General features: G+C 46.1%; 1 protein-coding gene across 3 annotated transcripts in view; it reads right to left on the bottom strand.

Moving 5' to 3' along the window:
* The window catches only part of slco5a1 (solute carrier organic anion transporter family member 5A1), a 315,264-nt gene that overhangs the window by 17,467 nt on the left and 270,058 nt on the right, over positions 1 to 27,739 (bottom strand). The window contains exons 8-9 of one of the 3 annotated variants that reach the window (XM_070891318.1): positions 24,186 to 24,250; positions 1,295 to 1,442 (exon numbers count right to left, since the gene is read on the bottom strand). The exons of 1 other annotated variant lie outside the window; for it this stretch is intronic. In XM_070891318.1, coding sequence (XP_070747419.1) covers positions 1,378 to 1,442; positions 24,186 to 24,250 — 130 coding nt within the window. In that variant the 3' untranslated portion in view covers positions 1,295 to 1,377. Of the gene's footprint in view, positions 1 to 1,294; positions 1,443 to 24,185; positions 24,251 to 27,739 lie in introns of those variants that run through there. One more of the 3 variants, XM_070891311.1, reaches the window with a different exon arrangement.

Genomic DNA, 27,739 nt, shown 5'->3' with positions numbered 1-27,739 from the left:
ATAGTCACTCATGGCTCTTACAAATCAAATTATATAAATACATAAGTACATGTAAATAAATGTAATACTTACTCTTGCGGATGCGACAAGGTCGTTCCATCGCTTACGGCATTGGTTGCCCTCAGGCACCTCGTTGGTCGCCGACGCGACCACCTCTGCTATCTCGGCCTTTGGAGTGGGCTTCCCACGCCCTCCGTGTGTCAAATCACCCCAGCGTGATGCGACCTCCTGCAGGAGGGAGGCATTTTCCTCGTCCGAGAACCTCCTGGCTCTTTTGCGTCCTCCAATGTGTTCCTCTCCAGCTCATTGCTCTCGCCAACGTCAGTCTCCACAGCATGCTGTGTTGCCTCCTCTTCTCCCTCCATTATAGACACGAAATTCGGGAAAATATCTGGCTGGTAACTGCTAATTTTTTTTGCACAATTTTCTATAAAGCTCTAAACTCTCCCTCCTTCCTCCCAAAGCAGTCACACCACACCCAGCCACGCCTCACTCCCTCTCAGCTCCCTCTCTCTCTATCTCCTCTCATGCGCATGTCATGATGACCCTTCACCTCCTGAATCGCGGGAATCAAGCGTTGCCATGCTGTTGCTAAGGACGGCGACACTTTACGCTAGAAGGTCAGAGAGATTTAACGCTAACGCCCATTTCATATCGCTTGCGGTAACACCCAATGTTTAAAATGGGTGACAAGCCGGCGATCTGAAAACCCATTTTTACCGCCCACACCAGAAATAACGGCCATTTTTGGGTGATCTGCACAAAAGTGTAAAATCTAGCCCATAATAACTTAGTTTCAGAGGGGTGTCAGATCAGAAGTGGCCTCAGGTGCACATTATATGCATGTTTTAAACCTTAAATACAACATGCTAAAAATATAAAGCAATGTTTCAAAACAGCTATACATTTTTCTATAATCTGGGTACTGGAACATTCAAAGCTTTGCTTTCTACGTGTGGAATTTTTAAATCTCATATTAGGAGAAGCAAATATAAATTTAACTTTAAGGAGCTGAGAGCCACATCTATAATCGTGCTGTAACAGTCATGGAATTTGTCATCAAAGCCCTATAAATAGATGCGGCTTTAGAAAAACAACTGCTGACTGCTGTGCTCAAAACAAATTAGTCTTAACAATAATTACATTCATATTAGTGCCTTTATTAAAACATCACTTCACTCAAAGAAATGCTTTTAAAGTGCAGTGCCTGTGCCAGTAAAGTCGAACAAATAGCAATGGGAAAAATCATTATTGATGGTATTTGGTAAAGAGAGGAATGTTGGTCACACCCTGTTCTCTGTTCATTTTCAAATACTGTTGTGGCATCTTTAATACGCTCTTTGGTTTATGTTTCATGTGGAGGACAGCAGCAGTCCCTCAGACTACAAACATGTCCTGTTTGGGGGCTGGAACCACAGTCTTCTGATCCAGAAGCAAGTTTGCTACAAAATGAGCCAAACTCATAATTATATATGGCTAATAAAACCAGTCAACAACTATCCAGACATAACATAAAGAGCTCTGTTCATGCACCTGTTAACTAACATTGTGCAGCAACTTAAACTTGTACACCTTCAATTCCCCTTTAAAACAGCAAACTGATTTCTGAAATGACAGCCTTGCTTTCACAGAAGACAGTTCTAGCTGCAATGACACTATGGCCACACTACAATGAACTCCACCAGGATGACGTTGCACTGTGAGGTTAGCGTTGGACTACTGGTAAATAGACCCCAGAGCCAATTTTTTGGTCCTGCCAATGCCACTATTTTCGGCGGTTGTTAACACCTGCACATAGTGGCATCGGCAGCTTTTGTGGCATTCACGAATTTCTCGGCCAAATAGTTTAAATGAACAATCTGGCTAATTACCACCCCATCGGTCTACTGTCAATCATCAGCAAATTAATAGGAGGTGTCATTGACAGTGCTATTAAGCGGCGCTACTCACCAATAACCTGCTTACCGATGTTCAGTTTGGTTCCGCCAGGACCACACGGCTCCAGATCTCATTACAGTTTTGGTCCAAGCACAGACAAAAGAGCCAAATTGTAGAGATGAAGAGTGAGTGACTGCCCTTGATATTAAGGCAGCATTTGACCAAGTGTGGCACCAAGGAACCCCAGTAAAATTGAAATGAATGAGGATCAGGGAAGAAACACTCCACTGGCTGGAGTCATACCTAGCACAAAGAAAGTATAATTTGCTTTTCTATTTTTCCTGCCAAAATGGATAACTTCACATTTTCCCACATTATACTCCATCTGCCAAATTTTTGCTGACTCACTTAGCCTGCCTATGGGCTAGAACCTCCACATTTTTTGTATGCTTAACGCTCACTTAACGCCCATTTTACCGCTGAAATGATGTATAACGCCCATATATCGTCCATTTTGGCATAAAATGGAAACTGGCGGGAACTTTTTTTCGGAAACGTATCGCTGAGCGTTACTTTCCCCATGTGCTTAACGCCGAGAAAAAATATTACCGCCCACTTTTTTGGGGCGGAATCAGCAGAATGGGCGAATTCAACGCCCATATCGCCCAGCGTTACTTTCTGCATGGATTTAACGGCGAGATTCAATATTAACGCCCACCCACTTTTTTTTGCCGTAAAGAGTATATTTACCGAAACTAGCGGCCATCAGATCGCCCAGCGTCAATTTCACTACCTTGCACACATATAGCCCACAATATCGCTCGCCCAAAAAATCGGCCACAAAAAGTGGAACTAACCGGAATCAATCACAGTATTATGGATGCCATGTTCTAGATCACGTCACGTCCTTTAAAAGGTCGCTGTGCTTCAACCTTGGCGGAAATCGGATGTACTCTGCAGGTCATTGGAGTTGATGTGAACATCTCTACAAACATCTTGACCATACTGCGACCGATTGGAACTGAATATGTGTCTTCGTCGGGACATTCCGTGTTTGTGACCAACTGGTGGAAAACAGAGAGCTACTGCAATGGAGCCTGTCCTTTCTCACCCTCTCTTGGTGACCAAATACCTGCAGCAGACTCGACATTGCTGAAGAAACACTCCACTGCATTATGTGCCCAATGTAAGATGTGATAGACAGATGAGGAGGACCAGAGATTACACCCCCCACAAGTACAAGGAGAAGCATTCTTATCTCGACCTGCCTTCGGAGATTGCGCTTCCACAAAGAGGTTATCACTGAGGTATGCCAGCTGATAAGGGCAGATCTGCAGCCTGCGAGCACCATCAGTATTGCACTGTTCGTTGATGTCAAAGTCACCGCGGCACTGTCGTTCTACGCCTTGGGTTCTTTTCAGGCCACAGCTGGAGACATTTGCAGACATTCTCAGCATGCCACCATCGCTGCATTAGACAGGTTCACTGAAGCCCTGTACACACGCAGGAGGGACTTGATCAGCTTCCCTATGACTAGGGAGGCACAGAGTGAGAGGGCTCTAAGATTTTCCAGAATTGCAAACTTCCCCAAGGTACAGGGAGCAATAGACTGTACGCACATCGCGATGTGGGCACCTTTTCAGGATGCTGAGGTTTTCAGGAACCGCAAGGGATTCCATTCCCTGAATGTCCAATTGGTTGTCGACCACCAGCAAATTATACTGGCAGTGAATGCTCAATTTCTGGGCAGCATCCATGATGCTCACATCTTGCGTGAGAGCACTGTATCTGATTTGTTTAACAATGAGCCACAAGGTCAATGCTGGATGCTTGGTGACAAAGGATATGGCCTCGCCACCAGGCTGATGACCCCTCTGCATGACACCCACACTGAAGCCGAGAGACGGTACAACGAGAGCCACAGAGCAACTCGCAATATCGTGGAGAAAACCATTGGAGTGCTGAAGCAGCGCTTTAGATGCCTGGACCACTCAGGAGGCGAGCTATAATACCACCCTGAGCAGGTAGCTCAATTCGTGGTGATAGCCAAGTAGCATGGAGCATATCAGGAGGGGACAAGAATTGCCCGATGTGTCTGACAGTTCACCTCACCAGAGAGAGGAAGAGGAGGATGAGGAGGCGGGCACTGACATCGGCCCAATCAGGCTGACGCTGAAGTCATGTCCCCGCCCCCCTGTAGACCGCATGAAAGGGCCCATGGTCGCATGATAGCTGCAAGAGCCTTACGTCAGGAGCTTATCAATGATCGCTTTGCCTGAAAGAACGTTGGTGTTATTTACAAGGCTGACATACTGCTGGGTGTGCAGGTCATACATCAATGGTGGGCATCACCTTGGTGACAGTTAAAGTTTAAGTTGATTGAAGTTAAGTGTGATTATACCCTTTGATAAGAAATCACCAGCGTGTAATGGTGCAGCTATCTGAGCAAATGTGCTACAAAGTTTTGTTAAATAAAAAACATTTAAACCGGACATTAGTCTGAAATCATCAGTATTTCTGTACAAATCAATCCTTTCACACCCCCCTCCCCGCTTCTCCTCCCGACCCCTACCCCTTCCGCTTCCCCTCCTGACTCCAAGCCACCTGGCCGAGGAGCTCCTCAGGCGATGCGTCATTGGGGGGTGAGGGGGAGAGGTGACGGCCGAAGCGCTGCTTGGACGGATACGGGAGAGGACGGTCCCGAAGTGAGAATGTGCTCCAAGCCAGAAGCAAGATGTTGCTGCTGTCTCTCGTGTGGTTGGCAATGGGGATGCGGCACCTTGGGTGCAGTGCGGTGCTCCGGGACCACTGGGAGCCCTTTGCCACCAGTGTTCCTGGCTACCAGCAATAGGGCCTTCTCCATTCCTTCCATGTTATGCCTTATTTGTTGGACAAAAGCTCAGTGCCAACTATGTTCTTGGTGCTTAGTAGGCTTTTTGCTACTGGTGAATCTCAGTTGTGCCTTCCACAACAGCCAGAAAAGCACACACCACACCCACACACGCCTTCATTCCCTCTATCTCCGTCTTCTCTTCTGCGCATGTCATGATGACCCTTGACCTCCTGAATCGCGGGAATTGAGCGTTCCATGTCATTGCTAAGGATGACCACACTTTACGGTAGAAGGTCAAAAAAATTTAACACGACCGCCCATTTGATATCGCTCGTGGTAATGCCCATTTTCAAAAATGGAAACTAGGTGTTTTGAGAATGGGCGAGAAGTCGGCGATCTGAAAACCCTTTTTTAACGCCCACATCACAAATAACGCCCATTTTTGGGCGATAAGCCCAAAAGTGGAGGTTCGAGCCCATAATCCCTTTGCAGATTTGTTGTGTCCTCCTCATAATTTGCTCTCCCACCCACCTTTATATCATCAGCAAACTTGGCTACCTTACACTTGGTCCCTTCATCCAAGTCATTAATATAGATTGTAAATAGTTGAGGACCCAGCACCGATCCCTGTGGCACCTCACTGGTCACTGTTTTCCAATCGGAAAATGACGCATTTATCCCAACTCTGTTTTCTTAGTTAGCCAATCCTCTATCCATGCTAATATATTACCCCCAACCCCGTGAACTTTTATCTTGTGCAGTAACCTTTTATGTGGCACTATATCGAATGCCTTCTGGAAATCCAAATATACCACATCCACTGGTGCCCCCTTATCCACCCTGCTCGTTACATCCTCAAAAACTCCAGCAAATTTGTCAAACATGATTTCCCTTTTATAAAACCATGCTGACTCTGCTTGATTGAATTATGCTTTTCCAAATGTCCCGCTACTGCTTCCTTAATAATGGACTCCAGCATTTTCCCAACGGCAGATGTTAGGCTAACTGGTCTATACTTTCCTGCTTTTTGTCTGCCTCCTTTTTTAAATAGGGGCGTTACATTTGCGGTTTTCCAATCCGCTGGGACCTCCCCAGAATCCAGGAAATTTCGTTAGATTACAACCAATGCATTCACGATCTCTGTAGCCACTTCTTGGAAGATCCTAGGATGTAAGCCTTTAGTCCCATTATTTTACCGAGTACTCATTATCATTATTGTGTTCCTAACACAGATGAGACTGCACACAGGAAGGTTAAAGTAACAGTGACCTCAGACTTGAATAAGACACTCCAGAGTGAGGAACAGGCCTTGGGGACCAGCTTAGATACAGTGCTCCCAAGGAATGCTGGGATCCTTTGGGACTTCAGGGGATGAGCTCCCTGGTGGCGGAACATGGGAGTGCATGCTTTACAGATACACAACATCACTTCACCAGCCCACCCCCTCCCCCCACCAAAGTCAAAATGAAAACTATTTACAAGGTGAGGCGGTCGGGAGCCTTTCTTTCCCTGGTGGACCGCCTCGGTACAAATGTCTGTTATGTTGTGTTGGCTGTGCCCGCGCTGGGCTGGCGTGTTGTTGGCCCTGCAGAGCTGCTAGGTGAGCCTGGCCTTGCTGGGCTATTGGGTGCGATGGGTTCAATTTCCTGGTCCGGCGTGGTGTCGTTGCTCCTGTGGGTGTGTGTTGTGGGCTTGAAAAAGGTGGTGTCTGCTGTGGGTTGTTCAGGGCAGTCTGCGAACCGCAGCCTCGTTTGGTCCAGGTGCTTTCTGCAAATTTGTCCATTGTTTAGTTTGACTACAAACGCCCGATTCCCTTCTTTAGCTATCACCATGCCCGCGATCCATTTGGGACCATGTCCATAGTTTAGCACATACACAAGGTCATTCAGATCAATTTCCTGTGACACAGTGGCGCAACCATCGTTTACATTTTGTTGCTGCCGCCTGCTCTCTACCTGATAATGCAGGTTGGGGTGAACCAGCGAGAGTCTGGTTTTAAGTGTCCTTTTCATGAGTAGCTCAGCCGGGGGCACCCCTGTGAGCGAGTGGGGTCTCGTGCGGTAGCTGAGCAGTACTCGGGACAGGCGGGTTTGGAATGAGCCTTCTGTGACTCGTTTAAGCCTCTGTTTGATGGTTTGTACTGCCCGCTCTGCCTGCCCATTGGAAGCTGGTTTAAATGGGGCCGAGGTGACATATTTGATCCCATTGCGGGTCATGAATTCTTTAAATTCGACACTGGTGAAACATGGCCCGTTGTCACTGACCAGTATGTCAGGCAGGCCGTGGGTGGCAAACATGGCCCTCAGGCGTTCAATGGTGGCGGTGGCGGTGCTTCCCGACATTATTTCACATTCAATCCATTTTCAAAAAGCATCCACCACCACCAGGAACATTTTACCGAGAAACGGGCCCACATAGTCGACATGGATCCTCGACCGTGGTCTGGAGGGCCAGGACCACAAACTTAGTGGTGCCTCTCTGAGTGCGTTGCTCAACTGAGCACATACGCAGCATTGCCGTACACAGGACTCTAAGTCAGAGTCGATACCGGGCCACCACACATGGGATCTGTCTATCGTTTTCATCATTACTATGCCCGGGTGTGTGCTGTGGAGATCCGAGATGAACGTCTCCCTGCCTTTTTTTGGTAGCACTACGCGGTTACTGCACAACAGGCAGTCTGCCTGAATGGACAGCTCGTCCTTTCGCCGCTGCAACGGCTTGACTGGCTCTTGCATTTCAACTGGGATGCTGGCCCAGCTCCCATGCAGTACACAGTTTTTTTACTAGGGATAGCAGAGGATCTTGGCTGGTCCAAGTCCTAATCTGGCAGGCCGTGACAGGTGATTTATCATTTTCAAATGCTTCCATGACCATCAACAAGTCTGCGGGCTGCGCCACCATCAACAAGTTTGCAGGCTGCGCCATTTCCACCCTGTGGTGGACAATGGTAGCCGACTGAGTGCATCTGCACAGTTCTCGGTGCCTGGCCTGTGGCGGATGGTATAGTTACATGCTGATAGCGCGAGTGCCCACCTTTGTATGTGGGCTGAGGCATTGGTATTTATCCCCTTGTTTTCAGCCAACAGGGATGTGAGGGGCTTGTGATCGGTTTCCAGCTCAAATTTGAGGCAAAACAGGTACTGATGCATTTTCTTTACCCCGAACACACAAGCTAATGCCTCTTTCTCAATCATGCTGTAGGCCCTCTCAGCCTTAGACAAGCTCCTGGAAGCATAGGCGACAGGTTGCAACTTCCCCGCAACGTTAGCTTGCTGTAATACACACCCGACTCCGTACGACGACGCGTCACATGCTCGCACAAGTCTTTTACATGGGTTATACAATACAAGCAGCTTGTTGGAGCATAAAATGTTTCTGGCTTTCTCAAAAGCAATTACTTGTTTTTTTCCCCCCATACCCAGTTTTCACCTTTGCGCAATAATACATGTCGGGGCTCTAAAAGGGTGCTTAACCCCGGTAGGAAGTTACCAAAATAGTTGAGAAGTCCCAGGAACGACCGCAGCTCCGTGACATTCTGTGGCCTGGGCGCATTCCTGATAGCCTATGTCTTGGCGTCTGTGGGCCAAATGCCGTCCGCCGCGATCTTTCTCCCCAAAAACTCCACTTTTGTTGCCATGAATATGCATTTTGACCTCTTCAGCCGCAGCCCTACGCGATCCAGTCGCTGGAGGACCTCCTCCAAGTTTTGTAGGTGCTCGGCGGTGTCCCAACCCAGGAACAATATGTCGTCCTGAAAGACCACCGTGTGTGGTATCGACTTGAGTAGGCTCTCCATGTTTCTCTGGAAGATCGACCGAATTCCAAACGGCATCTGTTGTAGATGAACAGTCCCTTGTGCGTGTTGATGCAGGTGAGGCTTTTCGATGACTCCTCCAGCTCCTGCGTCATGTAGGCCGAAGTCAGGTCGAGCTTGGTGAACGTCTTGCCTCCTGCCAGTGTCGCAAATAGGTCGTCTGCCTAAGGTAGCGGGTATTGGTCCTGTAGCGTGAAACGATTAATAATTACATTATAATTGCCGCAAATCCTGACCGTGCCATCACTTTTGAGTACTGGAACAATCGGGCTGGCCCACCCCCTGAATTCCACTGGGGAGATGATGCCCTTGCGTTGCAGCCTGTCAAGCTCGATTTCCACTCTCTCCCTCATCATGTGATGTACCGCTCCCGCCTTGTGGTGAATGGGTCGTGCCGAATGGATCCGCACCTTCGCCCCGGAAAAGTTTCCAATGCCTGACTCAAAAAAGGAAGGAAATTTGTAAGAATCTGCGTACATGAGGCCTCATCAACATGTGATAGTGCTCGGATGTCATCCCAGTTCCAGCGGATTTTGCCCAACCAGCTCCTTCCAAGCAGTTTGGGGCCATCGCCCGGGACAATCCAGAGTGGCAGTTCGTGCACCATGCCCTCGTAGGTGATCTTGACCATGGCGCTGCCCAGGACAGTGATAGGCTCTTTAGTGTACGTTCTCAGTTTCATGTGGATGGGGCTCCGGGCTGGTCTAACTGCCTTGTTGCACCACAGTCTCTCAAACATCTTTTTACTCATGATGGATTGGCTAACGCCAGTGGGTAAGCCATTCAATTTTACGTTTAGCATTATAGGTGGACATTTCGTCAAAAATGTGCGCACCCGTGTACTTCAGCATGTGCCTCCTCTCTCTGAGGCTCAAAATTGCTTTGATCCACTATGGACCGATCTTCCTCTGCCACGTGGTGTTTAGCAGGTTTTGCAGAGCTTGCAGCTCGTTTGTAAGCTCGTTGAAGGTGCCCCATTGTTCCACAGCTCTTGCAAACATACCCTTTGAAGCGGCATGAATAGGCTGAATGGAAGCCTCCACAACGCCAACAAGGTGTGAATTGCCTTGCATTTGTTGGGGACACTGAGTCATCTGGGTCACCTGAGGCCTGCTGGCAGTTGCAGACTTGTGGGTTCTGCCCTGTACATTTCTGGTGTCAAACATAGTTCCAGTTAATTTATGAACATTGCTAGCACTTGTGTGCTTCGAGATTTGTTTGGTGTTATCACTGGTGGACATAAACGCCTGTACTATCACAATGGCCTTACTGAAGGTCGGTGTCTCTACAGTCAAAAGTTTTCGTAGGATGGTCTCATGGCCAATGCCCAGTCCAGTACAAAAAAGTCTCTGAGCATTTGCTCCAGGTAGCCATCAAACTCACATTGTCCTGCAAGTCGTCTTAGCTCGGCGACATAGCTCGCCACTTCCTGACCTTCAGATCGCTGACACGTGTCGAACCGATACCTCGCCTTCAGCATGCTCTCCCTCGGGTTAAGATGCTCCCGAACCAGTGTACACAGCTCCTCATACGACTTATCTGTGGGTTTCACCGGAGCCAGAAGATTCTTCATGAGGCTGTAGGTTGGTGCCCCGCAGACTGTGAGGAGGACCGCTCTCCTTTTTGCAGCGCTTCCTTCTCCGTCCAGCTCGTTGGCTACAAAGTACTGGTCTAGCCGTTCGACATAGGCTTCCCAGTCCTCACCCTCCAAGAACTTCTCCAGGATGCCCACAGTTTGCTGCATCTTTGCGTTGGATTTGTATTCTCATCGCCAGTTATTGTGTTCCTAACACAGATGAGGCTGCACACAGGGAGGTTAAAGTAACAGTGACCTCAGTCTTGAATAAGACACTCCAGAGTGAGGAACAGGCCTTAGGAGCCGGCTTATATACGGTGCTCCCAAGGGATGCTAGGATCCCTTGGGACTTCAGGGGATGAGCTCCCTGGTGGCGGAACATGGGAGTGCATGCTTTACAGATACACAACATCATCATCATAGGAAGTCCCTCGGGATCGAGAAAGACTTGCTTCCACTCCTGAAGTGAGTTCTTTGGTGGCTGAAAAGTCCAATACGAGAGCCACAGACTCTGTCACAGGTGGGACAGATAGTAGTTGAGGGGAGGGGTGGGGGGGACTGGTTTGTCGCACGCTCTTTCCGCTGCCTGCATGCTCTCAGTGTTGAGACTCGAGGTGCTCTGCGCCCTCTCGGATGCACTTCCTCCACTTAGGGCGGTCTTGGGCCAGGGACTCCCAGATGTCAGTGGGGATGTCGCACTTTATCAGGGAGGCTTTGAGAGTGTCCTTGTAGCGTTTCCGCTGCCCACCTTTGGCTCGTTTGCCATGAAGGAACTCCAAGTAGAGCACTTGCTTTGGGAGTCTCATGTCTGGCATGCGGACGATGTGGCTTGGCCAGCGGAGCTGATCAAGTGTGGTCAGTGCTTCAATGCTGGGGATATTAGCCTGAATGAGGACACTCATGGTGCGCCTGTCCTCCCATGGTATTTGTAGGATCTTGCGGAGACATCGTTGGTGATATTTCTTACTTAAGATCAGGACACTGATTTGAGAACCAACTTTCTCACCCTCCAACTGAATTTGAAATTCAACCATGTTGTGGTCACTCATTCCTAGAGGATCCTTTACTACGAGATCATTTATTAATCCTGTCTCATTACACAGTACCAGATCTAAGATAGCCTGCTCCCTGGTTGGTTCCGCAATGTACTGTTCAAGGAAACTATCCCAGATACACTCTTATGAACTCTTCCTCAAGGCTACTGTGGCCAATTTGCTTTGTCCAATCAATATGAAGGTTAAAATCACCCATGATTATTGCCCTCCCTTTATTACAAGCCTCCATTATTTCTTGATTTATACTCCGTCCAACAGTGTAGCTACTGTTAGGGAGCCTATAGACAATGTCCACCAGCGACTTTTTCCCCTTAGTATTCCTTATCCCAAACTGATTCAACATCTTGATCCTCTGAGCCAATATAGTTTCTCACTAATGCACTGATCTCATCCTTTATTAACAGTGTTGCCCCACCTCTTTTTCCTTTCTGTCTGTCCTTCCGAATTGTCAAATACCCCAATAATATTTAGTTACCAGTCCTGGTCACCTTGCAACCACATCTCTATAATGGCTATCAGATCATATCCATTTGTATCTATTTGTGCCGTCAACTAATCTATTTTATTACGAATGCTACATGCATTCAGATAAAGAGCTTTTAAATTTGATTTTTTAACATTTTTTTCTGCTTTGACCCCACTTTCTGATTCACCTTTATGTTTATACATTCTGTTCCTTCCTGGCACACTCTGGTTTTCATTTCCCCCAGTGCTATCATGTTCTATTGCCTTCTCCTTGTTCTTTGACTTTTTACATTTTTGCTCACCTGAATCCTCACCCCACTAATTAGTTTAAAGCCCTCTTTACAGCCCTAGTTATTTGATTCGCCAGGACCCAAGTCCCAGCACGGTCTAAGCCCGTCCCAACGAAACAGTTCCCTCTCACCCCACTGGTGCCAGTGTCCCACAAACCAAAACCCATTTCTCCCACACCAGTCTTTGAATCACATGTTTAACTCTCTGATCTTATTTACCCTATGCAAACTTGCTCCTAACTCAGGTAGTAATCCAGAGATTATTACCTTTGTGGTTCTGCTTTTTAATTTAGCCCTGAGCTGCTCATAATCACTCAGCAGAACGTCTTTCTTTGTCCTTTCTATGTCGTTCGTACCCATGTGGACCATGACAACTGGATCTTCCCCCTCCCACTCCAAGTTCTTCTCCAGCCCTGAGGAGGTGTCCTTAATGTTATGTATTTAACCCCCTGTAACCTGTATTACACTGCCACCAGAGGGCCTACCTGTTGGAGCCCCAAGGGATCCCAGCATTCCTTGGGAGCACGGTATATAAGCAGGCCACCTTTGAGGTACTTGCACTCTGGAGTCTTATTAAAGGAGCTAAGGTCACACTTGCTCATTGTACACAGTACTCAGTTTCATCCTTTATTATGAGCATAGCACTTAACCCTGGCAAGACAGCACAGCCTTCGGGACTCACGCTCTCGGCTGCAGAGAACCGTATCTATCCCCCTAATAATACTGTCCCCTACCACTACAACGTTTCTTTTTACTCCCCCCACTTGAATGGCCCCCTGTACCACGGTGCTGTGGTCAGTTTGCTCATCTTCCCTGCAGTCCCTGCTCTCGTCCATACAGGGAGTAAGAGCCTCAAACCTGTTGGACAAGTGCAAGGGCCAAGGCTCCTCCATCACTCCATCCTGAGTCCCCTTACCTTCCTCACTCATAGTCACTCCTTCCTGTCCTTGACCACGGATCAAATTTGAATTAATTACTCTAATTGTTGTGACTAGCTCCTGGATCGCGGCGTCCAGGTAACTCTCCCATCCCTGATGTGTCGTAGCGTCTGCAGCTCGGATTCCAGCTCATCAACACGGAGCTGAAGTTCCTCAAGCTGCAGACACTTGCTGCAGATGTGGTCGCGATGGACCCCAATGAGCTCAACCAGCTCCCACATGCAACAGCAGAAACACATCGCCTGTCGTGCCATTTCGAATGTATTTAATTAATTAGATTTAGTTTTTAGTTATTAATCCCGGCCCCTAATCTAAGACCCTTAATTTAAAGCAAGAGAAAAACTCACCAACCAATCACTTCCCTGCCTTCCTGTGACGTTGAATGTATTCGTCCTGTTCTCCTTTATCGCCCTCTCTTACCTGCTCACGCTGCTCCCTGTACTGGGGCTGGTTTATTCGCTCTTTTAAGCTCTGCTCCTTCTCAGGTGTTCCCTCCTAGGTCAGGGTGTCGGTGCTGTGAGGGAAGGGTAAACCATGGAGGGGTCGAGAGAAGTGGTAGAGCTGGGTGTCATCAGCGTACATGTGAAAACTGATGCTGTGTTTTCGGATGATCTCGCCAAGGGGCAACATGTAGATGAGAAGAAATTGGAGGGAGCCAAGGATAGATCCTTGGGGGACACCAGAGATAACAATGTGGGAACAAGAAGAGAAGATGTTGCAGGTGATTCCATGGCTACGATTAGATAGATAAGAGTAGAACCAGGCGAGTGCAGTTCCCTTCAGCTGGATGACACTGGAGAGGCGTTGGAGAAGGATAGATGGTCAACCATGTCAAAGGCTGCAGACAAGTCAAGAAGGATGAGGAGGGATAGTTTGCCTTTGTCACAGTCACAAAAGATGTCATTTGTGACTTTGATAAGAGCCGTTTCGGTACTATGGCAGGCGCGGAAACCAGATTGGAGGGATTCAAACATGGAGTTGCGGGAAAGATGGCACAGAATTTGGAGGCGACAACACGTTCAAGGACTTTGGAGATAGTTTGCAAGGACAGAGAGATCAAGGTTTTTTTTTTGAGGAGATGGGTGATGACAGCAGGTTTGAGGAGAACCGTTAACAATGTCAGCTAACATGGGAGCCAGAAAAGGAAGTTAGGTGGTCAGCAGTTTGGTGGGAATAGGGTCAAGGGAGCAAGAAGTGGGTCTCATGGACAAGATGAGCTCAGAGAGGTCATGAGAGATCGGAGATAAACCGGAGAAAGATGTGAGGTCAGGGCTATGGCAGGGGGGATCCTTCGAGGAAGTTTGGCCCGGTGGGCTAGGGGAAGGAAGGGTAGAGGCAGAGGCAGCTGAACAGATGATTTCAATCTTAGAAACAAAGATGTCCATGAGCTTCTCAGACTTATTTTCGGAGGCAAGGGTGGATACTGGGAAGAGGGGTTTAAGAAGGCGTTTAGTAGTGGAGAATTGAAGCCGGGATAATCTTTGCATTCCAGAGTGATTCTGGATTAGTGAGCGATTTTGGCAGACGAGTGCAGGACCCGATAATGCTTTATGTGGTCCAGCCAGATCTGGAGGTGAATGGCTAAACCAGCTGTCCGCCATATCCGTTCAAGTCTGCTTCACTTGGATTTAAGTGAATTCCTCAGATAAAGAAACAATCCGTGCATGAATGCAGCAAGACCTGGACAACATCCAGGCTTGGGCTGATAAGTGGCAAGTCACATTTGCGCCACGCAAATGCCAGGAAATGACCACCTCCAACAAGAGAGTCTAACCACTTTCCCTTAGCATTCAATGGCATTACCATTGTCGAATCACCCACCATCAACATCCTGAGCGTCAACATTGACCAGAAATGTAACTGGACCAACCACATAAATATTGTGGCCAGAAGAGCAGATCAGAGGTTGGATATTCTGTGGCGATTGACTCACCTCCTGACTCTCCAAAGCCTTTTCACCACCAAAAAGCACAAGTCAGGAGTGTGATGGAATGCTCTCCACTTGCCTTGATGAGTGCAGCTTCAACAACACTCAAGACGCTCGACACCATCCAGGACAAAGCAGTCCACTTGATCTGCACCGCATCCGCCACCTTCAACATTCACTCCCTCCACCACCGGCGCACTGTGGCTGCAGTGTGTACCATCTACAAGATGCACTGCAGCAACTCGCCAAGGCTTCTTTGACACCACCTCCCAAACTCACGATCTCTAAAACCTATAAGGACAAGGGCAGCAGGTGCATGGAAATACCTCCAATTTCCCCTCCAAGTTACACAGCACCCTGATTTGTAAATATATCACTATTCCTTCATCGCCGCTGGATCAAAATCCTGGAGCTCGCCATATAACTGTGGGGGTAGCTTCACCATACAGACTGCAGCGATTCAAGAAAGCAACTCAACACCACCTTCTCAGGGCCAATTAGGGATGGGTAATAAATGCTGGCCTTGCCAGTGACACTCACATCCCGTGAATGAATGAATTTAAAAAATCCCTAATATATGATGCAATGCCATTTGTTTGACAGATGATGGCACTGTTGTAGTGCACAAACACATGACTGATTAGTATCTAGTGGTTTCTATTCAGTTGCAGTTCAGATCATAGAATCATACCGCACAGAAGGAGGCCATTCAGCCCATCGAGCCTCTGCTGGCTCTTTGAAAGACCAATCCAATTAGTCCCACTCCCCTGCGGTTTACCCATAGCCCAGCAATTTTTTCCTTTTCAATTATTTATCCAATTCCCATTTGAAAGTTGCTATTGAATCTGCTTCCACCACCCGATCATAGAAACATAGAAAACAGGAGCAGGAGGCGGCCATTCGGCCATTCGAGTCTGCACCGCCATTCAATATGATCATGGCTGATCCTCTATCTCAACACCATATTCCCACTTTTTCCCCATACTCCTTGATGTCTTTTATGTCCAGAAATCTATCTATCTCCCTCTTAAATAACAGTGACTTGGCCTCTACAGCCTTCTGTGGTAGAAAATTCCACAGGTTCACCACCCTCTGAGTGAAAAAAATTCTCCTCAGCTCGGTCCTAAATTTCCTACCCCATATCCTGAGACTGTGACCCCTTGTTCTAGACTTCCCAGCCAGGGTAAACATCCTCCCCACATCCAGTCTGTCCAACCCAGTCAGAATTGCATACGTTTCAATAAGATCCCCTCTCATTCTTCTAAACTCTAGTGAATACAGGCCTAGTCGACCCAATCTCTCCTCATACGACAGTCCTGCCATCCCAGGAATCAGACTGGTGAACCTTCGCTGCTCTCCATCTATGGCAAGTATATCCCTTCTTAGGTAAGGAGACCAAAACTGCACACAATACTCCAGATGCGGTCTCATCAAGGCCCTGTATAACTGTAGTAAGACTACCTTGCTCCTGGACTCAAATCTTCTTGCAATGAAGGCCAACATACCATTTGCCTTCCGAACTGCTTGCTGCACCTGCATATTTGCTTTCAATGACTGGTGTACAAGGACATCCAGATGCCTCTGTACATCGACATTTCCCAAGCCATCACCATTTAAATAATACTTTGTCCTTATGTCTTTCCTACGAAAGTTGATAACTTCACATTTATCCATGTTATACTGCATCTGCCATGTATTTGCTCACTCACTCAACCTATCTTCATCGGCTTGCAGCGTCTTTGCATCCTCCTCACAACTCACAATCCCACCTAGTTTTGTGTCGTCAGCAAACTTGGAAATATTACATTTGGTTCCCTCATCCAAATCATTTATATATATTGTGAATACTGGGGCCCAAGCACTGATCCCTGTGGTACCCCACTAGTCACTGCCCGCCACCCCGAAAATGACCCATTTATTCCTACTCTCTGTTTCTTGTCAGTTAACCAATTTTCAATCCATGCTAGTACACTACCCCCAATCCTATGTGCTTTACATAGAAACATAGAAAATAGGTGCAAGAATAGGCCATTCGGCCCTTTGAGCCTGTACCACCATTCAATAAGATCATGGCTGATCATTCACCTCAGTACCCCTTTCCTGCTTTCTCTCCATACCCCTTGATCCCTTTAGCCGTAAGGGCCATATCTAACTCCCTCTTGAATATATCCAATGAGCTGGCAACAACAACTCTCTGCAGTAGGGAATTCCACAGGTTAACAACTCTCTGAGTGAAGAAGTTTCTCCTCATCTCAGTCCTAAATGGCTTACCCCTTATCCTTAGACTGTGTCCCCTGGTACTGGACATCCCCAACATCGAGAACATTCTTCCTGCATCTAACCTGTCCAGTCCCGTCAGAATGTTGTATGTTTCTATGAGATCCCCTCTCATCCTTCTAAACTCCAGTGAATACAAGTCCAGTCGATTCAGTCTCTCCTCATATGTCAGTCCTGCCATCCCAGGAATCAGTCTGGTGAACCTTCGCTGTACTCCCTCAATAGCAAGAACGTCCTTCCTCAGATTGGGAGACCAAAACTGAACACAATATTCCAGGTGAAGCCTCACCAAGGCCTTGTACAACTGTAGTTTTGCACACTCACCTCTTATGTGGGACTTTATCAAAGGCCTTCTGAAAATCCAAATACACTACATCCACTGGTTCTCCCTTATCTATTCTATCAGTTACATCCTCAAAAAACTCTAGTAGGTATGTCAAACACGGTTTTCCTTTCATAAATCAATGTTGACTTTGTTTAATCCCGTTGATATTATCTAAGTGTGCCGTTATCACATCCTTTATAATAGACTCCAGCATTTTCCCGACTACTGATGTTAGGCTAACCGGTCTGTAGTTCCCTGTTTTCTCTCTCCTTTTTTAAATAATGGGGTTACATTTGCCACCCTCCAATCTGCAGGAACTGTTCCATAATTTTGGACGATGACAACCAATGCATCTACTATTTCCATGGCTACCTCTTTTAGTACTCTGGGATGCAGATCATCAGGTCCTGGGGATTTATCGGCTTTCAGTCCCATTAGTTCTCCAGCACTATTTTCTTACTAATAATGATTTCCTTTAATTTCTCTTGCTCACTAGACCTTTGGTTCCCTAGCATTTCTGGGACGTGAAGACAGAACCAAAGCATTTATTTAATTGTTCTGCCATTTCCTTGTTCCCCATTATAAATTCTCCAGTTTCTGTCTGTAAAGGACCTACATTTGTCTTCACTATTCTTTTTCTTTTTACGTACTTGTCGGTTTTTATGTTCCTTGCAAGTTTACTCTCATACTTTATTTTTCCCCTCTTAATCAATCTCTTGGTCCTTTTTTTCTGAATTCTAAACTGCTCCCAATCCTCAGACTTGCTACTTTTTCTGTCAACTTTGTATAACTCCACTTTGGATCTAATACCTTAATTCCTTTTGTTAGCCATGGTTGGGCCACTTTTTTTGTGTTTTTACGCCAGAAAGGAATGTATAACTGTTGCAATTCATGCATTCGTTCCTTAAATGTTAGCCATTGCCTATCCACCGTCATGCCTTTTAATGAAGCTTCCTAATCTATCATAATCAATTAATTCCTCATACTTTCGTAGTTTCCTTTGTTTAGATTTAGGACCCTAGTTTCGGATTGAACTACTTCACTTTCCATCTTAATAAAAAATTCAATCATGTATGCCCACTCTTCCCTAAAGGACCCTGCACAACAAGACTGTTAATTAGCCCCTTCTCATTACACAATACCCAATCTAGGATAGCCTGTTCCCTAGAAGGCTCCTCAACATACTGGTCTAAAAAACCATCTCGTACACACTCCAGGAATTCATCTGCCACTGTATTATTACTAATTTGGTTTGGCCAGTCTATATGTAGATTAAAGTCACCTACAATTACTGTAGTACCCTTGTTACATGCATCTCTAATTTCCTGTTTGATGCCGTCTCCTACACTACCACTAATGTTTGGAGGCCTATAGACAACTCCCACCAATGTTTTCTGCCCCTTGATGCTCCTTAGCTCCACCCAGACTAATTCTACATCTTGATTTTCTGAGCCAATATCCTTTCTCATTTTCTCAGGCAGTGCATTCCAAATCATAACAACTTGTTGCGTAAAAGTGTTTTTACTCATGTCACCACTGGTGTTTTTACCAATTACCTTAAATCTGTGTCCTCTTGTTACTGACCTTTAGAATCATCAAACCATAGAAATTTACGTCACAGAAGGAGGCCATTCGGCCGAAATAGAGCTACCCAGCCTAATCCCACTTTCCAGCTCTTGGTCTGTAGCCCTGTAAGATGGGGCACTTCAACTGCATATCCGAGTACTTTTGAAATGCGATGAGGGTTTCTGCCTCTACCACCCTTTCAGGTAATGAGTTCCAGACTTCCACCACCCACTGGATGAAAAAAAATTATCCTCAACTCCCCTCCAATCCTTCCACCAATTACTTTAAATCTAAGCCCCCTGGTTATGGATCTCTCTGCAAAGAGAAATAGGTCCTTCCTATCCACTTTATCTAGATCCCTCATAACTTTATACGCTTCAATTAAATCTCTCCCCAGCCTCCTCTGTTCCAAAGGAAACAACCACAGCCTATACTACCTTCCCTTATAGCTAATATTTTGCAGTCCTGGCAACATCCTCGTAAATCTCCTCTGTATCCTCTCTTGTGCAATCACATCTTTCCTGTAATGTGGTGACCAGAACTGCACGCAGTACTTAAGCTGTGGCCTAACTAACATTTTATACAGCTCTAGCATAACCTCCCTGCTCTTATATTCTATACCTCGGCTAATAAAGGAAAGTATCTCATATGCCTTCTTAACCACCTTACCTACTACCTTCAGGGATCTGTAGACATGCACTCCAAGGTCCCTCTGCTCCTCTGCATTTCTCAGTATGTACCATTTATTGTATTTCCTTGCCTTGTTTGCCCTCCCCAAATGCATTACTTCACACTTCTCTGGATTAAATTCCATTTCCTACTTTTCTGCACACCTGACCAGTTCATTGATATGTTCCTGCAGTCTACAGCTTTCTTCCTTATGATCAACCACTTGGCCAATTTTTGTATCATCTGCAACCTTCTGAAACATGCCCCCTACACTGAAGTCTAAATCATTGATATATACCACAAAAAGTAAGGAACCAAGTAGTGAGCCCTACAGAACCCCACTGGAAACAGCCTTCCAGTCACAAAAGTACCCGTTGACCATTATACTTTGCTTCCTGCCACTGAGCCAATTATGTATCCAACTTGCCACTTTCCATTGGATCCCATGCGCTTTTACTTTTCTGCCCAGTCTGCTATTTGGGACCTTGTCAAAAGCCTTGCTAAAATCCATGAAGACTATATCAAACGCACTATCCTCATCAACCCTCCTTGTTACCTCCTCAAAAAATTCTATCAAAGTTAGTCAGACACAATTTACCCTAAACAATCCTTGCTGACTGTCCCTGATTAATCCATGACTTTCTAATTGACGATTAATACTGTCCCTCAGAATTGTTTCCAATAATTTGCCCACGACTGAGGTTAGGCTGACTGGCCTGTAATTACTTGGTCTATTCCTTTCTCACTTTTTAAACAATGGTACAAAGTTAACAGTCCTCCGGCACCACACCTGTAGCCAGAGAGGATTAGAAAATGATGGTCAGAACCTCCGCAATTTCATCCCTTGCTTCTCTTAACAACCTGGAATACATTTCATCCGGGCCTGACGATTTATCTACCATCAAAGATGCTAAACCCCATAATATTCTCTCTCTCACTATGTTTATTTCATCTAATATTTCATACTCCTCTTCCTTAACTATAATGTCTACATCGTCCCTCTCACTTGTGAAGACAACAACAACAACTTTTATTTATATCGCGCCTTTAACGTAATAAAACGTCCCAAGGCACTTCACAGCAGTGTTACAAGACAAAACAGAAACATTTCATACCGAGCCACAGAAGAAGAAATTATGGCAGATGACCAAAAGCTTGATTAAAGAGGTAGGTTTTAAGGAGCGCCTTAAAGGAGGAAAGAGAGGTAGAGGTAGAGAGGTTTAGTGAAGGAATTCCAGAGCTTAAGGCCCAAACAGCTGAAGGCACGGCCACCGATGGTTGAGCAGTTATAACGAGGGATACTCAAGAGGGCAGAACTTGAGGAGTGCAGACATCTTGTGCGGTTTTGAGGCTGAAATAGATTACAGAGATAGGGAGGGGCAAGGCCATGGAGGGATTTGTAAACAAGGATGAGAATTTTGAAATTGAGGCGTTGTTTAACCGGGAGCCAATGTTGGTCAGTAAGCATAGGGGTGATGGGTGATCGTGACTTGGTGCGAGTTAGGACATGGGCTGCCGAGTTTTGGATGACCTCAAGTTTACGTAGTGTAGAATGTGGGATGCCAGCCAGGAGTGAGTTGGAGTAGTCAAGTTTAGAGGTAACAAAGGCATGGATGAGACAGATGCAAAGTATTCATTAAGAACCACAGCCATGTCTTCCACTTCCACACAGGTTATCTTTTTGGTCTCTAAAAGGCCCTACTCTTTCTTTAGTAATCTTATTATACTTTATATATTTATAAAACTTCATTGGGTTTTCCTTGAATTTACTTGTCAATATTTTTTCATGCCCTCTCTTAGCTTTCCTGGCCAATATTTATCCCTCAACCAACATCCCTAAAACAGATTATCTGGCCATTATCACATTGCTGCTTGTGGGAGCTTACTGTTAGCAGATTGGCTGTCGTGTTTTCTAAATTACACCAGTGACTACACTTCAAAACTACTTCATTGGTTGTAAAATGCATTGGGGCATTCTGAGGTTGTGAATGACGCTATATAAATACAGGTTCTTTATTTCTTATTTAATTTTACAAACGGACTAGAAACTTACCCTTATGGACTTAATAAACAAATGCATGCTCAAAAGTTACAATTTTGTAAATGGACATAATTGTCGGTGGCCATAAATTGAACAGGAAGAATTCATTACTTCTCAGCATGGAGCAATAGTCAAAGTGTCAACTAAACTTTTCTTTATTTCTGTTTTTCTATTGGAGTACTTTTAGCCCATCTGGGTATGGACATGGGGGAGATAAATTTCCATTTTTGCGGAGTTCTGTGGCTCTTCCAGCTAAGTTACAGCGGACAAGTGGAAACCCCCCCCGCCCCTGCAGAAAGTCATCCTATGGTAGTACCAAAGTTTGATGGTACTGAATCAGCGTTCACAGTTGGAGGATATGCCCATATAACAACAGTCACATATAAATGTAATTATTTCCATTGTTTTATTTCATAGGTCAATGATTACCTATGGTAACTTGGGCCTTCTCAGCCTCTACCAATGCTACTCTGTATCAATTAGAAGATCTGCTAGAATTATCAGTGAATGTCTCTTCATCCAACTTTCCTTCACTCATAATGCAAAAGAAAAGCCTGGTTTTTGCTAGGAGCCTCGCCAAGATGGTTGAAATGAATAATTAAGCATGCATGAAATTGGAGAAGCACTTACATGTTCAAAAATTCCATAGCACAATGCACTGTCCTTCAGTGAGCTCCCTCATGCTCCCTTAGGTGGTAGGCATGGCTCAGTGGTAACCTCTAAGTCAGAAGGTTGTGGATTCAAGTCCCACTCCAGAGACTTGAGCACAAAATTAGTCTGATACACAAGTGCAGTACTGAGGGAGTGCTGCACTGTCGGAGGTACCATCTTTCGGATGAGATTTTAAACTGAGCCATTGTCTAGACACCTTCTCAGGTGGACATAAAAGATCCCATGGCACTATTTCGAAGAAGAGCAAGGGAGTTATCCCCGGTGTCCTGGCCAATATTTATCCCCCAACGAACATCCTTAAAACAGATTATCTGGCCATTATCACATTGCTGCTTGTGGGAGCTTGCTGTTAGCAAATTGGCTGTCATGTTTTCTACATTACACCAGTGACTACACTACAAAAAGTACTTCATTGGTTGTAAAATGCATTGGGGCATGCTGAGGTTGTGAAAGACGCTATATAAATACAGGTTCTTTATTTCTTCTTTCATTTTACAAACTGACTAGAAACTTACCCTTATGGACTTAATAAACAAATGTATGCTCAAAAATTACAATTTTGTAAATGGACATAATTGTTGATGGCCATAAATTGAACAGGAAGAATTCATTACTTCTATGGAGCAATAGTCAAAGTGTCAGCTAAAACTTTTCTTTATTTGTTTTTCTATTGGAATATTTTTACCCCATCTGGGTATGGACATGGGGGAGATGAATTTCCATTTTTGCGGGGTTCTGTGGCTCTTCCAGCTAAGTTACAGTGGACAAGTGGAAAACCCCCCGCAGAAAGTCATCCTATGATAGTACCAAAGTTTGATGGTACTGAATCAGCGTTCACAGTTGGAGGATATGCCCATATAACAACAGTCACATATAAATGTAATTATTTTCATTGTTTTATTTCATAGGTCAATGATGACCTATGGTAACTTGGGCCTTCTTAGCCTCTACCAATGCTACTCTGTATCAATTAGAAGATCTGCTAGAATTATCAGTGAATGTCTCTTCATCCAACTTCCTTTTGCTCATAATGCAAAAGAAAAGCCTGGTTTTTGCTAGGAGCCTCGCCAAGATGGTTGAAATGAATAATTCAGCATGCATGAAATTGGAGAAGCACTTACAGGTTCAAAAATTCCATAGCACAATGCACTGTCCTTCAGTGAGCTCCCTCATGCTCCCTTAGGTGGTAGGCATGGCTCAGTGGTAACCTCTAAGTCAGAAGGTTGTGAATTCAAGTCCCACTCCAGAGACTTGAGCACAAAATTAGTCTGACACTCCAGTGTAGTACTGAGGGAGTGCTGCACTGTCGGAGGTACCATCTTTCAGATGAGATGTTAAACCGAGGCACTGTCTACCCTCTCAGGTGGACATAAAAGATCCCATGGCACTATTTCGAAGAAGAGCAAGGGAGTTATCCCCGGTGTCCATGCCAATATTTATCCCTCAACCAACAGCACTAGAACAGATTATCTGATCATTGTCACTTTGCTGTTTGTGGGATCTTGCTGTGCAGAAAATGTTTGCCCGTTTCCTAAATTACAACAGTGACTACACTCCAAAAGTACTTTATTTGCTGTAAATCGCTTTGAAACACCCTGAGGTTGTGAAAGGTGCTGCAGAAATGGAAGTCTTTCAATTTTTTCTGTCATTGCTCACCACCACTCTACCCCCAAGTTTGAACTAAGCAAAACTAATTAAGCCAAGAAAATACTTATTCAGGGCATCACAGACCCATACTCTGCTCTTGTAGAACTTTCATATATGATGTTCCTCCGTATCAGTTAAACTACATTTTTAAATGTATGTAACTTTACTAAGTATTCACTATTAGTCTATATAAGAACCTAGTCACTTACCAAGGGTTCGTAAGAGAACAAATTGCATTCCCAGCGCAAAAGGTCTCTCCTGATCGTCTACAGACCTAAAACAGAAAAGTATTTAATTTAATTTGTTCAATTATGTCATGAAAAATCATAGTAGCATTGAGAGCACAAGGACATTGTTTTGTACAGGCCATCTCTAATCCTCAATTGACTGCACAGCCTCACACTGAGGTGTTCATGCACAGCTATCGAAGGCTGTTTGAAAAAAAATCACATATTTCTCCTCCACCTTTTTTTTAAACTAATTCCTTTCTCGCACCAATTTCCTTCTAATAAGGAGGGCAGGTGACCTGTTCCAAGGTCTCCCTCATTCCTGATTTACAGCTGAGGACAGGGATGGGGAGGGAATATTTCCTCATTAATTGTTGGACAGTACTACACCAATGCTTTAGTCCTTCCCCCTATCCTCATTAAAATAGAAGGGGGAACATAATGTGTTGCTAACCCCCGGACACATTGAAAGTAAAGGCAGAGATGTTTAAGCAGACTACATTTTAATAAGAATGTTACTGAAAACTAAATAACCCTGGGGCTGCTTGATACATATTATGCCCAACGTGTGAGCAAGATAGTTCATTTTCTATTTATCTTCCTTCAGTGCCACCTGGAACAAAAATGTATCCAAGGATTCATTTAAAGCTGGGTGAGCGCGTTTAAAGAGAAGAGTAAATGGGGATTGTGCAGTCATTCACGTTTAAAGGTTCGTCCGTTTGATGTAGTCTACTTGGATTTTAGCAAGGCATTTGACAAGGTCCCACATGGCTGACTGGTCAGAAAAGTAAAAGCCCATGGCATCCAAGGGAAAGTGGCAAGTTGGATCCAAAAATTGGCAAGAAGCAAAGTGTAATGGTCGATGGATGTTTTTGTGACTGGAAGGCTGTTTCCAGTGGGGTTCCGCAGGGCCCAGTACATCGGTCCCTTGCTTTTTGTGGTATATATCAACGATTTAGACTTCAATGTAGAGGTCATCATTAAGAAGTGTGCACATGATACAAAGAGTGCCTGTGTGGTTGATAGTGAGGAGGTATGCTGTAGACTGCAGGAAAATATCAATGGACTGGTCCGGTAGGCAGGAAAGTGGCAAATGGAATTCAATCCGGAGAAGTGTGAGGTAATGCATTTGGGGAGGGCAAACAAGGCAAGGGAATAAACAATAAATGGTTATTCATATGCAGTCCCTCGGAATCGAGGAAGACTTGCTTCCACTCTTAACATAAGTTCTTAGGTGGCTGAACCATCCAATATGAGAGCCAAAGATTCTGTCACAGGTGGGATAGTCGTTGAGGGAAGGGGTGGGTAGGTTAGGTTTGCCGTACGTTCTTTCCACTGCCTGCGCTTGATTTCTGCATGCTCTCGGTGATGAGACTTGAGGTGCTCAGCGCCCTTCCGGATGCATTTCCTTGACTTAGGGCGGTCTTTGGCTAGGGACTATCAGGTGTCAGTGGGAATGTCGCACTTTATCAGGAAGGCTTTGAGGGTGTCCTTGTAACGCTTCCGCTGTCCACCTTTGGCTCGTTTGCCATGAAGGAGTTCCGAGTAGAGCACTTGCTTTGGGAGTCTCGTGTTTGGCATGCGAACTTTGTGGCCTGCCCAGCGGAGCTGATCAAGTGTGGTCAGGGCTGGGGATGTTGGCCTGGTTGAGGACGCTAATGTTGGTGCGTCTGTCCTCTCAGGGGATTTGTAGGATCTTACGGAGACATCATTGGTGGTATTTCTCCAGCGACTTGCGGTGTCTACTGTACATGGCCCATGTCTCTGAGCCATACAGGAGGGCGGGTATTACTACAGTCCTATAGACCATGAGCTTGGTGGCAGTTATGAGGGCCTGTTCTTCAAATACTCTTTTCCTCAGGCGGCCGAAGGCTGCACTGGCGCACTGGAGGCGGTGTTGGATCTCGTCGTCATTGATAGGAGGCTCCTGAGATATGGGAAATGGTCCACATTGTCCAGGATCTTGATGACTGGGGGGCAGTGCTGTGCTGCGAGGACAGGCTGGTGGAGGACCTTTGTCTTACGGATGTTTAGCGTAATGCCCATGCTTCCGTACGCCTCAGTAAATACGTCGACTATGTCCTGGAGGTCAGCCCCTGTATGTGCGCAGACGCAGGCGTCATCCGCGTACTGTAGCTCGACAGAGGTTGGGGTGGTCTTGGACCTGGCCTGGAGACAGCGAAGGTTGAACAGGTTCCAACTGATTCTGCAGTTTAGTTCCACTCCAGCGGGGAGCATGTTGACTGTGAGGTGGAGCATGGCAGCGAGGAAGATTGAGAAGAGGGTTGGGGTGATGACGCAGCCTTGTTTGACCCCGGTCCGAACGTGGACTGGGTCTGTAATGGATCCGTTGGTAAGGATCACGGCCTACATGTCGTCGTGGAGCAGGCGGAGGATGATGACGAACTTTTGGGGACATCCGAAACGGAGGAGGATGCTCCATAGACCCTCGCAGTTGACAGTGTCAAAGGCCTTTGTAAGGTCGAAGGAGGCCATGTGTACGGGCTGGCGCTGTTCCCTGCATTTTTTCTGTAGCTGTCGCGCTGCAAAAATCATGTCCATTGTGCCCCGTAGTGGACGAAATCCACACCGTGACTCTGGGAAGAGCTCCTCGGCCACAGGAAGAAGAATGTTGAGGAGGACTCTAGCGACAACTTTCCCAGTGGCTGATAGCAGCGAGATTCCTCTGTAGTTGCCGCAGTCGGACTTGTCCCCTTTTATAAAGATGGTTACGATCACTGCATCTCTGAGATCTCCCGGCATGCTCTCCTCCCTCCAAATGAGAGAGATGAGGTCATGTATTCACGCCAACAGTGCCTCTCCGCCATACTTCAGTGCCTCAGTGGGGATTCCATCCGCTCCCGGAGCATTGTTGTTCTTAAGCTGTCTTATGGCTTGTTCTACATCATGCAATGTTGGGGTCTTACTGAGGTGGTGGTGGGTAGCATGCTGTGGGATGGAGTCGAGAACACTCGAGTCAAAGGCAGAGTCTCGATTGAGGAGATCTTCGAAATGCTCCTTCCAGCAGCCCCTGACTGCCTCGGTGTCCTTGATGAGTGTTTCCCTGTTCATGGTCAGCAGGGGGTGGGGCCTTGGGTGTTTGGACCGTAGGTGGCCTTGACTGCGATGAAGAATCCTCACATATCATGGCTATCGGCCAGCTGCTGTATCTCCTGTGCTTTCTCAATCCACCACCTGTTTTTAGGTCCTGGGTTTTTTGTTGGAACTCAGGCTTGAGCCGTCTGTAATGCTGCTTTGCTGCTCCCGAGTTGAGTTGTTGTTTGAGGCTCAGAAATGGCCTGCGCTTGCGATCTATTAGCTCTTGGATCTCCTGATCATTCTCATCAAACCAGTCCTGGTATTTCCTGGTTGAGTGACCAAGCGTCTCTTTGCAGGAACTGGTTATGGAGGCCTGGAGGGCAGACCAAGCGCTGTGCGCATTCTGCGTCTCGGGGTCATCAAGGTAGTAGCATACTGAGAAGTGTAGAGGAAAAGAGGCACCTTGGAGTGCATGTCCACAGATCCCTGAAGATAGC

This window comes from Pristiophorus japonicus, chromosome 1, assembly GCF_044704955.1.
Source record: "Pristiophorus japonicus isolate sPriJap1 chromosome 1, sPriJap1.hap1, whole genome shotgun sequence".
Taxonomy (NCBI): domain Eukaryota; kingdom Metazoa; phylum Chordata; class Chondrichthyes; family Pristiophoridae; genus Pristiophorus; species Pristiophorus japonicus.
The sequence above is the reverse complement of the archived record's forward strand: the minus strand, read 5'-3'. Positions and strand labels throughout refer to the sequence as shown.